General features: G+C 43.9%; 1 protein-coding gene across 1 annotated transcript in view; it reads right to left on the bottom strand.

The window, feature by feature from the left end:
• Positions 1 to 9,880: 9,880 nt before the first annotated feature.
• Positions 9,881 to 14,172, bottom strand: part of LOC309957738 (uricase) — a gene marked incomplete at its 5' end in the record, with an annotated part of 37,556 nt that continues 33,264 nt past the window's right edge. Inside the window, one exon of the mRNA XM_082833144.1 lies at positions 9,881 to 12,879. Within this exon, the coding sequence (XP_082689270.1) occupies positions 12,805 to 12,879 (75 nt within the window). The 3' untranslated portion in view covers positions 9,881 to 12,804. The remainder of the gene's footprint in view (positions 12,880 to 14,172) is intronic.

Genomic DNA, 14,172 nt, shown 5'->3' with positions numbered 1-14,172 from the left:
AAAAAAAAAAGAATGTTCGGGCCAGTATCCTCTCTGCTGTGCCAGAAACCAGTGACACCAGTTGAAAAGCACTGTGGTACAATGGTGGAAGCACTGGGGCTGCTCTAGAGAGTTCTGAGCATGAATCCAGCCCCATCATTGACTTGACATGGGAACTTGGGTAAGTTGTACGGCTCCTCTTAGCCTCAGGTACCTCACCTATTCTCTAGTGCAGATACAGAGAGCAAAGCAGCACTAGCCTGGCACTGTCCAATAAAAATATAAACATGAGCCATATACGCAATTTAAATTTTTCTAGTAGTCACATTTTAAAAAGTGAAAGGAAACAGGAGAATATATTTAACCCAGTATATCCAAAATATTACCATTTTCCATATGTAATCAATATAAAAATTATTAATGATGTACTTTACAATCGTTTCTTCAGGTCTTCAAAATCCACTGTGTATTTTATACTTACAGTACATCTCAGGACAGACAGCCTCAGTGTATCAGTTAGGATTCGTTTCAGTTGACAACCCAAATAACAGTGACTTAGACAAGACAGAATTTCTCTACAGTATATATGAGGTTTCAAGGTAAGCAGATAAGAGTTGGTATGGCTACTCCATAATCGTTGGGTCCCAGTCTTCTAAATTTTGCTCTACTATCCTCAACACATAGCTTCTTATGTGGTCTATGATGGCTGCTTAAGCTTCAGTATCACAACTGTATCCTAGCCAAGAAGGAGGTGGAGGAGAGAAAGATACCTATTATGAGAAGTTTCATACAGCATTTCCACTTGCACCTCTTTAAACAGAACTTAGTCATTTGGCCATACCTAGCTGCTAGGAAGGCTGGGAAATCTAGTCTTTCTTTCAGGCAGCCAAGTATTCAGCTAAACAAGGACAGGAGGATGGATACTGGGGGGAAGCTAGCAATCCTTCCATAGTACCAATCTCATAAGGTTGATGGAGGATTGATTGAGAGTACATTGTACAGTCATTAGTGTTACATGACGAGTGCTTTAAAGTGTGGTTTTATTACTATGATCTCACTCCATTTTAAACCCAGCCCAGTCCCAGAATTAACAAACACATGCTAAACTCCAATGTATTGTTCATCTGGTGCCCCCTAATATTACTGAAATATAAAATAATTACTTTCTTAGGTCCTTGGATATTGGGTGGTTCTAGATGCTTTATCTTCATAAAGGCACATAAAAGGAAAAAACTTGCATAATTTAAGCGCCATGAAAAATTGTTTTGCTGAGTTAAGGGAAATGTGCTCAGCAAAATGTATATAAGCTTTTATTGGTCCCCAAAGACATAGAGAAGTTAGTTTGAGGCATTTGGTGCATTCTAAATACATCCTCTTCCTAATCCAAAATGAACATTCAATGACATTCAAAATGGTTTTGTGCGACAAAGGAAAGGGAGACCTCTGATACCTTTGTGATTTTAATGAAGACGTGTGGGTCAATAATAAACAGCAAAAAAAATTTTTTTAATAAACTTTTACAGAATCTCAGTAGATCTGCATTAATTTGAGCCAATTAGGTTGACATCAGTTTGTCTAATTGTCTATTTGGGCTGATTTTATAATGAATTTTTAATGCTAACGTGACTTCTCCCAGCCACCAGAATGTCTGTAGGCTATTCATCAGCCTCTGTATGGTGTGCATGTAGAATGCAGAATAAGTTAACATTGGCCTAATCCACACATAGTTAAAAGGGAAAACTGGAGATTTGAATCCACAGAAGAGGAAGGGAACACTGGACCTAGGGGTCAGGAGACCTGGGTTCTAGTCCTGGATCCACTGCCGACTTATCCATATAAGACCTTGTACAAGCCTCTTAACCTCTCTTGCTTCACCTGCCTCCCATGTAAAATAAAAGGTTCAACTAGAAGTTTATTTCAGCACTCAATGTCTTTGATTTTCTAAGAATCCAATTATTTGATTTATATGTGTCACTGCTTCTCTCCACCATTCGATTAAAACTCACAGCATTGTCACATTTTACAATGTCATTTCCCCTTCATAAATGTCCTGTGGTTTCAGTCTGATTATGATTCTCTCTTGGCTGTGTAGTGGGCTGGAAACAGCTGCCTTTCTTGAGAATTGTCAAATTTGCTTATTGTACAACCCTGTAGCTTTCACTTTAAACTACTCTCACTTTAAACCCATGGTGGAAGTATCTCCTCTCTATGAATAGGACCTCTACACAAACAGAGCCTGGAGTTGAGAGGATGGGAAAGCACAAACTTCCCAAGTGGGTCACTAGGATGATGGTAAGTGGGGCCATTTCTATTTTTACACTTTGTTTACCAGATCCACGTGTTCTACTTTTGGGAGACATAGCACCATATAAGAATCAAGTGTTTAGGGAATGTACTACATCCTGGGGGATGATACCCCATCATCACATAGTATCATCCCCAACCTGGAGCCCCAGTTATGCCTTTAAAAAACCACTCCATCACTATCAGGCCAGCAGCTTCTGGATGGTGCAGTATGTGCTAGGACAAGTGGATCATATGGTCATTTACAAACTGCCACATCTCCTTTAAAATAGGTATTTTGGTCCCTTAGTCTGAGTAATGTTATGCGAGATTAATGTGTAAGCCCTTGGACAGTGCTGCTGGCTGAGTCCCCACTGGCAGGAAAGGGAAACTTATATCCAAAATATATATCAATTCTAGTTAAGATGAGTCACTGATCCTTTCAGAGTGAAAAGAATCTATGCATTCAATTTGCTGCCAAGTAGCTGATTAGTCTTCTCAAGGATTTGTGCCATAAAGATCTCACTTGATATTGGTCTCTACCACTAGAAAGTTGGATATTTGTTAGCAACAGTTATGATCAGTAATGGAAAGCAGGATTCCATGCTTTTGGGTCCATGCATAGCCTCTGTCCCTGCCACCATGACTACTCTATTCATGAACTCATTGTGCCAGCACTGGGATTGCCAATGACAGAGGCCGACTGACATCAACTGGCCAAGTCATTCTGTCTACTTGATTGGCCAGTGCCTCTTCCATGGTTGATGCCCTTTGGTAGATGTTATGCAATACAAAAATATTCACATTTAATGACCACTCCCACAGAGACTTGTGCCCAGGTTTTAACTTAAAAAAATTTATTACCTACATTTCCTGAGAAAAGGGGGCAAGCCATGCCATGCAGGGCCACAATGGAAACATAAGGTTTTGGTTAGGAGACAGAAGCAGAAGCTCGGGGAAAGCCTAGGTTTTGTTGGGGTAACCGCTGTAAAGACCAGGCAGGGCAGAGTAAATAGTTTAAGGTTGTCTGGTTTGAATAATTCCAGCAGGCTTTTGGGGCATAGGGGCTATCTCTAGCTCTCTGGTTCCTGGCCTTGGGTTGACATAGGGCAGGGGAAGTATTGGCTTGGTGTTTGATTGTTCAATAAGGAGGTGGTTGACTTGCATATGAGAGGCATGCTGTCAAGTAAGTTGTTTTCTCTCTTTAGGTACTAGCTACCTGTGGGAGGAGCAATCTCTCCCTGGGTCTTTAAGGCCCCCAAGATGTCAAAACATAAAATACAGAAAATTGAAAACATGATTAATATGCACAGATCCATTCACAAGCCTCTTTTTTTCTCCCCAGCTTCCAATCTTTCTCTTTTCAGAATCCTTACCAACCAATCAGGGCATTTGCCACTGCCCATGAGTTTATATATATTATCTAAAACCACTTTTTTCCCCCAAAGTAGATGACCCTTTGGGGCATTTCCTGAAGCTTTACTCGTTAGAAGGATTTCCCATCACCACTGTCATAAGAAGAGTGTGGCTCTTACAGCCACGAGAGGTGCTGAAGCAGTGGTGTATGACGTGGAGATTGGGGCCATATGCCTTTCTTGTGTCCTGTAGCCCTACTTGTGCCTAATCCTGGATCTATCACCTCCATCTTACAATGGATTGCTGCTAGGCCGCCAGACGGTAATACTCGATAGGTTTGATAGAAACCAGCTCCACCACAGAATCCCTTGCTTCCCCTTAGTCAGACATTTGTCTTTACCAAAACCCAATAACACACTGGGAGCTATTTTTCAAATGGTCAGTAATTCTCTGCTACAGATAGTATAGACTTTCTGTAGAATCCTAGGAGTCTGTCTTATAATTTTCCTACTGGGACTTACCATAAATCCCATATCTTCCACAATCAGAGACAACCTCTAATAGCATAGGCTCTGCTGATTCATATGGCCCAAGTAGCAGGAATATTCGTACCCAGCCTGGACCTGTTGCAGAGCCTTTTACTGCTCTGGGCCCACACAAAACTGGAAGCCCTCTTTGTCACTCAGTAAATGGGTTGGGTGAATATTCCCATTGGGATATCCCAGTGGAACATGACGCCTCGGAAACCTGGAGAGACTACTAGGCACAGTGTTTTCTTCTTCGTGCTAGAAAATTTGAAATGCAGTAATGTGTTCTTTATTTTGGAAGGGATGTCCTGGAATGCCCAAGACTAGGGATCAAAAACATTTTCTATATAGGGCCAGAGTAAATATTTCAGGCTTTGTGGGCCAAACAGCCTGTTATAACTACCCAACTCTGCCATTGTAGCACAAAAGCCACCATGACAATACATAAGGAAATGGGCATGACTGTGTTCCAAATAAAACTTACAAAACTAGGTTGTGGGACAGATTTGCCCTAGACCACTGGACTCCTAAAAACTTCACTAATATGGTAGGCCTGTGATGGGTTTCTCTACCATTCTCCAGAGAACAAATGCCACTTTTGCTCTTCCAGTCCAATTAACATGATCTTATGGATACAATGGACCAACGTGATGTTCTGAGGAATGTCCAGATGGTCCAGGTCACATATACAAATAGTAAGAGAGTTAATGTAGTCCTGGGGCAAAACCATAAACGTATACAATGATCCATCCCATGCAAATGGAAACCACTTCTTTTCTTCCTTGATTGAAAGTCGGATAGGTTTTATCCCATCAGCACCCTCAGTATCAAGTCCCATGTATAATCCTCCAGATCCTGTACATATTGATCGAGTCTTTGCTACTCTTTTGGCCTATAGTCCCTTTCCTCCTGCAGCAGGCCCAGCATGTCTCTGGGTAGTGTACGATGTGAATTGATCCTATTTATAGGTCTGGTAGCCAGGAGGGGAGGTGGGGATACATCTCAAGGGGGCACATGTTTCCTTGCCAGGCAGAAGCCTCTGCCTTCTCTTCAGGCAAGGAGTGCAGTGCTAGCTTTTAGCAGGGAGGATTAGGTCACTTCTGCAGGTCCAGTGAGTTGAGGGAGATCTGAGGATTCAAGATTTCAGATGCATCACTCAGGACCCTAACCTTGGGGTGGCAGACCTGTCAGGGTTGAAAACTCAATCTTTCTTGGAGCTCTGCTTTTCTTAGTTAAGTCCTGGGCCCGGTCCTAACTTTTTCTGCCATCTGGCTGTATCAGCAACGTTTGATATATTGCCCCTGCCAGTATATTCCTGGCCTCTAGTATCACATCCCAATTCAACTCTGGTAAAAGTTGTAACAATGGCATGACTACAACATTCCAGGGGCTCATTGCCAGCTGGCCAATGGGTGTCCCAGCTCCTAAAATCCCATTTTACAGACCCCTTCCTATACCCTGCTATCACAGATAGTCTTGCCCATGAAACACATAGTGAGACCCTGAGATTTTCATGCAGGACGTTGAGTGAGGAGTGCTCTCCAGAACAATGCCTGTGAGCAGACAGGGAAGCAGGATTGAGCAGAGGGAGAATTTGAGCTATGATGCATTTGCTGAAGCCTCAGCCAGTCAGGAGTTATAGAGCTGGAATGTCCCTGATGGGTTGTCTCAATTGAGGCAAGAGAATGAAGATTTTGTTTCTCCCACATTAACCAGCACTGGATATGAGGTGCTCCCGGGGAGTGGCTCTAAACTTGGGTGAGACAACCTCCTTCAGCCAAGGGCAATTCCTGCAGAGGGAGCCAACTATAGGCCATCAGAGACCAACACTTCTGCCATCTGAGTGCTTTGGTCCCAAGGGAGACCTGGGTGGGTAATATACCACAGCATCTTTAATAGGAGCTTTATCATCCATTTTGCGTCCATGGGGGAACCATTACCACACACTGGAGACAGCAGAGCAAAAGATGACATGAGCCCGAGTTGCCAAATCAATCCTGGATAGCTTATCTCTAAACTTAATAAGAAGGCCTTTCCGTTTAAGACACTGTAAGGTATTCAGTTGCTGGCAACCAAAAGCATTCTAATCCATGCATTATCTCAGTTAATCCTCAGTTACTCTGAAGTAGGTATTGTTACTCCCATTTCAAAATTAGAGAATTAAAGTTTAGGGTAACTTCTCCAAGGTCATACAGCTTAGAAATTGGTGGAGCCTAGTCTAAAATATCACACTATCTAAATCCAAAGTCCATGCTCTTTTCCATTTTAAAAACATCCATGTGATCAAACTGGGAAGGGGATGTGACATCCCCAGATCTCAAAGGAACAGTAGCCTGTGTGTAGCTAAAGATTCAATATTTACCAGAAAAGCTGCCCTCAGGAAGCTTACTCTTCCCTGAGTGGTGGCTCCAAAATCCTGTGTCTACAACCTAATTGCCAGAACCTATAAGTATGACCTTATGTGGAAAAAAGGTCTCTGTAGTGGTCATTAAGTTAAGGATCTTGAGATGATGAGAACACGTTGGGTTGTCTGTGTGGGTCCTAAATCCAATGACAAATGTCCTTATAAAGGTCAAACAGTGGAGACTGACAGAAGAGGTGATGTAATTAAGAAGGCAGAGCTTGGAGTGATGCAGCCTCAACCAAGGAATCCCTAAAGGTACCCAAAGCTAAAAGAGTCAAGACCATCTCCTCTTAGCACCTTTAGAGAGCACAACCCTGTCAACACCTTGATTTTGGACTTCAGGCCTCCAGAACAATAAGGGAATAAATTTCTATTGTTAGGTACACCACCAAGTTTGTGTTACTTTGTTACAGTAGCCTCTGTAAATTAATACATCTGCGACCATTCTTTTATTCTAAACACACATATATCCTTTCTCATATAAAGGTAATCAGTATGCCTTTCTTCTACATTTGATTGAATATATTCCTTATGTGGTAAATTTCTAATGGAATCCTTTATACTTTAAAGACAGAGTGTAAACTTTTTCCTTAACAGATGTTGAGCATCTGTAGAGATGTGAATGAATGTTTTGCTGAGAAGAAGGTCCATAGCCATTATATGTACAGTAGGGTCTCCGTAGGATCCAAAGAACATTAAGAATTTCTGAGAAAGAGTTGGGCAAATGGAAGAATGAGAGGCACCTGAGCTCTGGGAGAAGCAAGAACAAAGACTATAAAAAATAAAAGTTGAAGATTCTAGTATTTGGAAGCAGGAATAACCCAGTGCGTCTGGTTAGAAGACTGGAAATCCATGTCTTTAGAAATAAGCTTTGGTTTCCTCATACATGCAGGTGAGGAAGCAGGAGTTACAAAGGTTTCATAAAGGAGACTACAAAACGAGAAGTCCAGACAGCCCGAAGTCCAAAGGAAAGAGAGTGCTTTCTCTGAATAGAGGGTTAGGAGGTTAGAGAAATTCAGATTTTTGCAGTTGAATCTCGCAGGTGATTGAAAAGGGTATATTCTGTTTCAATGACGAAGTAAAATGTTGTCTCAATAGTTATTTCTATTATATTGGGGGGAGGAAAGGGAGAAAAAGCAGGTTACTAAGAGTAAAGAATGGTATGAACTTAAGTCTAACTGTAAAAAGGAAAGGAAGGGACATTTTCTGAGCCTGTCTCTATGAAAACCTATGAGATGAGATTTAGAGGATTTGGAATAAGTCTTAGCCAGAATCTTGGCTGTCAAAACCCCAGCTGCTCCACCGAGCCCATGCAGACTGCCTCCCAGGTAGTGAATGGGCTAGAATCGCCTGCTTTATTCCTCTATGAAAGTACTTGAGGGGTTGGGCTAAACATGTGGCGATGAGAGGGAAAAGTGCTGTGAGAGCAGCTCTGCTTCCCAGAAAATTGGAATAGAGTCCATGTGACCCTCCATAATGAAATTACAAAGTGTTTTGATACAAATTACCTCACAGGTGTTTGCAGCTCAGGACAGCCTGCTCCTCTGCCAGTGCTGAGAGGAGCAGGTGAAACAGGAAGCCTGGTTTTCTGCATATAATTTACAATTCTAACCACAAAAAGACATCTATTGGGCTGCACCCTGCAGGCCTGCAAGCCTTGTAATTGCCCGGCCTTGAGACTGAGGAAAGAGCCGGGACACAGTGACAGAGGCATCAGTGGCTTATTGGGTAGGGGATAGGGGGTCTTACACGTCCAAAACAAAGGGTCCACCGCATCCGGCAGACGGCAGGCAGGACATGGCGGCGACCTCCGCTTCTTGGGGGAGAAGGAGGCTACCATTTATAGGGGGAATTGATGTCAGGTTGGCTCATCACTTACCTGGGAAACCAGCAGCTGGGGCAGGGGGCAAGCATGTAGGCAGTTACTGATTAAGCCCTATGATTCATAGGATTGGATGGTCACGGGAGTGAAGCAGGGACTGGCTGAGCAGGGGACGCACAGAGAGCAAGAGAACAGCCATCTGGAGGGGCTGACCACACGCTCCATCCCCACGCACCCTGCACGGCCCTAACCATCTGGGTCTGCCCCTCTTCTGCAGTACCCCTGGGTCAGGTGTGTAGAGGTGCACTGCAACCAGATGCCGCAAATGCAGCACACACACCAGCAGCTAAGGAGTATCCACAGGAAGCCCGGCGCTTATGTCAGGTGTCCCTGAAGTCCAGAGGAGGACGACAACAGCGTCTCACTGTTGACCCAGAAATCAGACTCGTTTTCAGTGAGGCCACCACTGCTGCCCAGTAGGAACAGATTCCCTCTGCTCAGACTAGGGACGAAATGTGAGATGCTTAGCAGGCACGATACCGGGAAGATCGTGACCGTTAAGCGACCTACAAGCAGTAACAGCGTTCTAGATGACACCACCCCTGCCTGTGCTCTTGTCCTGGCCGGCAGCGCCATCCCGTCTGTCTGCCCTCAGTGCCCACAGCCGGTGCCGAAGCCGGGAGGGGCGGTGTAACAGCAGACCACAGGGTTAACACAGCGGTGCCTTTCTCAGTAGGGCCCGGGTTACTTACCTCAGTAGTCTCGGCTGGGGCCAGGCAGAAGACAGGGGAAACCGGCAAGTCCTTCCTAATCCTGTTGCCCACAGGGCGGCAAACTCAAACCACCGGGGGCTTAACTGCCAGTCCCAGGGCCTTTCCGTGGTGGGCTCCCCTGGGTGTAGATCCTGTGGCCAGGGCAGAAGCGAGTTATTGTCCTGACCAATAGCTGGCGGTGGTCCTTCCATGGTCATCAGTTGAACTTGGATGATGTGGACTAACTGCCTCTGGGTTAACACGGCGGAGGCACTGGGACAATTGCTCCTGGGGTGTGTCCCTTTGTTGGGAGCCTCAATTGTTGTTGAAGTTGCCCATTCCTCCTTGCGATTAGCCCGGCAGCGGTGGGGTCTTAAGGCAGGTGGAAACGCTAGTGTATGGTGTTTTTATCAGCCCATTTCTGAACTTCATGGCCAGTAAAGTGGGTTCCTTGGTCACTCTCAGTGTCCATGGGCATCCTGTATAGCGTGCATGGCTGTTTTAGACCACAAAAAGCAGTTTTTCTCGTTGATGACTTGGGTAGGCCTTTTGTAACATCTCCCACCTGTCGTAAGGCACTGTAGGCCGCATATGGCTGCCGTTCCATCTGCTGTATCCTGGCTCTGCCCCCTTCCAGAGCTGAGGCCGGAAGTCCAAGGGCACCTATTGTTTTGCCGTTGCCACAAGCCCCAACCAAACCCTTCCAGGTAACTGGCCACGTCCATTTCACAAGCTGTCCCCGAGTAAAGCCTCTGTCTGTAACTGTTTAGGAGTGGTGGGTCGGGGGTTTGCTTGTGTTTTGTAGATAATCCAGGTCGTTGCATTTTGTCTGTGTTCACCAGCCACCCCCATGCAGTCAGATGAGCCATGAGCACGGGGCTGGAAATATCGTCAATGTAATGGAAGAGAAAGACATCTCTCATGGTGGTCGGCTGCCACAGGGCCCCGCATGCTAGCGGACGGCCACCTCCGGGGTACCCCCTCAACTTTCTGTTTCCTGTCCTTAGTTCCTGACATCTTGGTGCTCACAGGAATCTCCTTGGCCTCTTGGCTGACTCGCCAATTGTTGGGCTGCACCAGCAGGACTGCAAGCCTTGTAGTTGCCCAGGCTTGAGACCAAAGAAAGAGCCCAGCAACAGAGACAGAGACATCAATGGCTTATTGGATAGGAGCTCTTACACATCCAAAACAAAGGGTCCTGGAGCAACACCCTACCATGTCTGGCAGATGGCAGACAGGACATGGCAACAACCCTCACTACTTGGGGGAGGAGAAGGCTACCATTTATAGGCGGAATTGACATCAGGTTGGCTCATCAGTTACCAGGGAAACCAGCAGCTGGGGCAGGGCGCAAGCACATAGGCAGTTACTGATTAAGCCTTATGATTCAGAGGATTGGATAGTCATGTGAGTGAAGCAGGGACTGGTAGAGCAGTGGACGCACAGAGAGCAAGAGAACAGCCATCTTGAGTGGCCTGACCATACAACATCCTTCACAAAACAGTAACCTGGTCCTTGAAATTTTCACAGACTACAGGCTTTCCTGCCACACACCTAGGATATAATTTCCAATAGCTCATTTGCAACTCATTACAATAAATGTTTTAAGATCTCAGGAGAAGCGAAATGCATATATGTATAAAATAAGCCACAATTTCTAAGAATTCTGCTCTTCTTCTCTGAAACAAATACAGTGTTTCTAAAATTTATATGACCAAAACATATCGAGTAAAAAGGGCCTAATTAAGTTTTTTCTTTTTTTGTTTTTCTTTTAGGAAAAATCATGTTAGAGTCTAAATTCCTCTTTGCAGAGAATTATCTAATCAGCAGAGGAATAAAATGTACTAGCCATTTGGCCATGCAAGTTACATGATGTAGAAGCACATTTTGTGACATGAGTAGTCAATATAGCACAAAACATTCCTTATCACATTACTTCATCCTTCTTATCTCATGTTCTTTGCAAGTAGGCAGCAGCTCGAGAATGGCCTGTGGCACCTCCTACGGTTTGCTGCTCTCAGACCTCCCATCTCTCATCTCACCCATAAAGTCCAGTGATGACTTTCCATGTAGGTCTAACAACAAATGAAAAGAAGGCAGGATTTTTCATTTAACAAACACAGAAATTTCTATGTGTCAGGCATAAATACTACCATTGCTCTTTACAAACATTAATTCATTTAATCCTCAAAAAAACCTATCAGGTAGGTTCTATTTTCATATCCATTTTACAGATGAGGAATCTTGTCACAGAACTAGTAAGAGATGGAGCCAGGATTTAAATGAGTTTGTGCAATCAAACACGGCACCATACCACCTTAAGTAGCAGTATCATAAAGGTGAATGCAGAATTATCAAATAATACTAAATACTCTTAGGTAAGTATTTATTAAAAATGAAGACAAAGGGCTTCCCTGGTGGTGCAGTGGTAGAGAGTCCGCCTGCCGATGCAGCGGACATGGGTTTGTGCCCCGGTCCAGGAGGATCTCATGTGCTGTGGAGCGGCTGGGCCCATGAGCCATGGCCGCTGAGCCTGCGCATCCGGTGCCTGTGCTCCGCAACGGGAGAGGCCACAATGGTGAGAGGCCCGCGTACCACAAAAAATAAAAAAATAAAAAATGGAGACAAAAAGTTTAAATAAATAGAGATTTTTAAATGGAGGAAGGCTATCTAGAATGTTCATGTGCACAAGTTTTTGTCATGGATTGCTAAAATTATAGTTTATGAAGCTTTATGGTATATATACAACAGTAGTGTTAGATAACTGATACAAAGATAACCACCACTCAGATCTGCATACATCTTTAAACCATCAGTTAAATTTATTACCCTGATTATAAAATTAATAAATGTGAAAATCACATGACAAAAAAAATAAAAATCACTCATAATCCCACCATCCAGAAATCATCATTGCTGATATTTTCATAAATATAGTCTCTAGTCTTTCTAGATGTATATTCAACCACCTGGGTATTGACTTACCACTTATTAAATGTGGCTCTTTGTGCCAAAGTGATGCATTCTTCAAAGACAAACCATTTACACTTTTTTCAGTGCCTCAGTGTATACTAAATATTCTTTAAGGGTTGTAAAAGTCATAAAACCAATACATTAAGATTACAAAAGTACTTTTAGAGTGGAAATGTACTCCCAATGATACATATGCTAGAGCATTCTTAAGGACTTAAGTATTTAGTCTAATTGAAGTCACAATGGTGATATTTTTCAAAATATGATATTATCATTACATTTTCTTCATTACCAAGGAGCAAGTTTTAGCATCAGTAGGATGAAAACAATGCTGACTTCTTAAATTTGTGCACAAAATTAACTGGTATCACACCTCCATTGATTCATGATTATCTTCTTAATGAGTGGATTTTAAAACTTCTCTAAGATAGGAAGGAACAAGACCACTGAAATATTGATTTATGATTATTCTAATACTGCTCAGCATTTGTGAAGTAAACTGTGTCCACAAAGCATGTTATAATTACTCATTCTGAAACACCTTGCTGAGCTAGGTATAGAAGAATTCTTTCATGTAGGCATGAAATGAACGCTATAAATCAACATACTAGTTGAAATTTTGCAGGGCTACACACTATGATTTCCAGCATCACAAGTGGCTTAAGGAATGCCTCAACTGAGAATGGACTTCCACTGGTGGCCACAGTGTTACAGCTTTGAAGTCAGCTTCCTCTTGACTGTACCAGTAATTCTGCCATATGGATTGTCTAATGGTAACAAGACCTGTAGAAAAAGCACATGGTAAATTCAGAGGCATTAAAACAGACCTACCCTTTTTTCTACAAATCAATATGAAATCAACAACAAAAAACAACTTGCTAAGCAGGAAACTGTATAGGCCCTACAGTAGTTACTTCAAGCAAGGTAATACCTTACTTTTCTGGCAATAGTTGAGACATGAGGCGATTTTCCAGAAAATTAAAGAGTTGTTTGAAAAATTTTAATCATCAGGATATAAATGTTTCTCAAATTCATTACATTTCCCTGCTTTTTAAACAGAGTGTGGTGAACATAATATGGCCTTTGCTTAATGACTTGCTCTGAACGCCAATCATTGTCAATGCTAAATACTGCCGTGCCCTCAGGAACATTTGAGGTCCTCAGGGCTCTTAGCCCAATGCTAAGTGGCTCCAGACAGCTGTGCATTTACAGTTCTTCTGTCTTCCCACCCTGTCATTTGTCACTTCTCTGCCGTTCTCAGTGTGTCCTGACTCACTGAGGGCTTCTCATATGTTGCCCTCACTATGTACACACCTGCTGAGTGAGGGCCCGAGAGTGGCTCCGGCCGTCCCCAGAGAGCAGACACAGACGTGGGGACAGCTTGTTCAGCCACTCGGGTGCCTTTATGTGGAGCCCTGGGCCTTCCTGTCTCCAGGTCTCCAGAGGAAGCTTCGTGTCTTACTTCTTGAGCAAAAGACATTGTGGCCTCAGTCTGCTGGCACACCTTCGAGCTAGGATCACTGCAGGCCCGAGGCATCAGGGGGCTCTGGTAGACCCTTCTCTCTCCATCGGGGCTCCTGAGCTAGGCACTGCTCTAGTCACTGTGCCTGACTCTTTCTCTGTTTGGGGCCCATTGGTTTCACCTTTGTTGAACATGGCCAGGTCCCTTTCCTGCGCTTTAGAAAGTAATCAGTCGGGACTTCCCTGGGAACCCACCTGCCAAAGCAGGGGACACGGGTTTGAGCCCTGGTCTGGGAAGATCCCACATGCTACGGAGTGACAAAACCCGTGCGCCACAACTACTGAGCCTGCTCTCTAGAGCCCGCGAGTCACAACTACTGGGCCCGCGCACCACAACTACTGAAGCCCACGTGCTCTGGGGCCCCGTGCTGCAACTACTGAAGCCGGTGTGCCTAGAGCCCATGCTCAGCAACAAGAGAAGCCACTGCAATGAGAAGCCCGCTCACCGCAACTAGAGAAAGCACATGTACAGCAATGAAGACCCAACACAAGAAAAAAAAAAAGTTCTGGAAATGTATAGTGGTAAAAAAAAAAAGTAATCAGTCAAAAAAGTCT

This window comes from Leucopleurus acutus (genome assembly GCF_964270905.1).
Source record: "Leucopleurus acutus genome assembly, chromosome: 2".
Classification (NCBI taxonomy): domain Eukaryota; kingdom Metazoa; phylum Chordata; class Mammalia; order Artiodactyla; family Delphinidae; genus Leucopleurus; species Leucopleurus acutus.
Note: the sequence above shows the minus strand (reverse complement) of the source record. Positions and strands in the feature narration are given on the sequence as shown.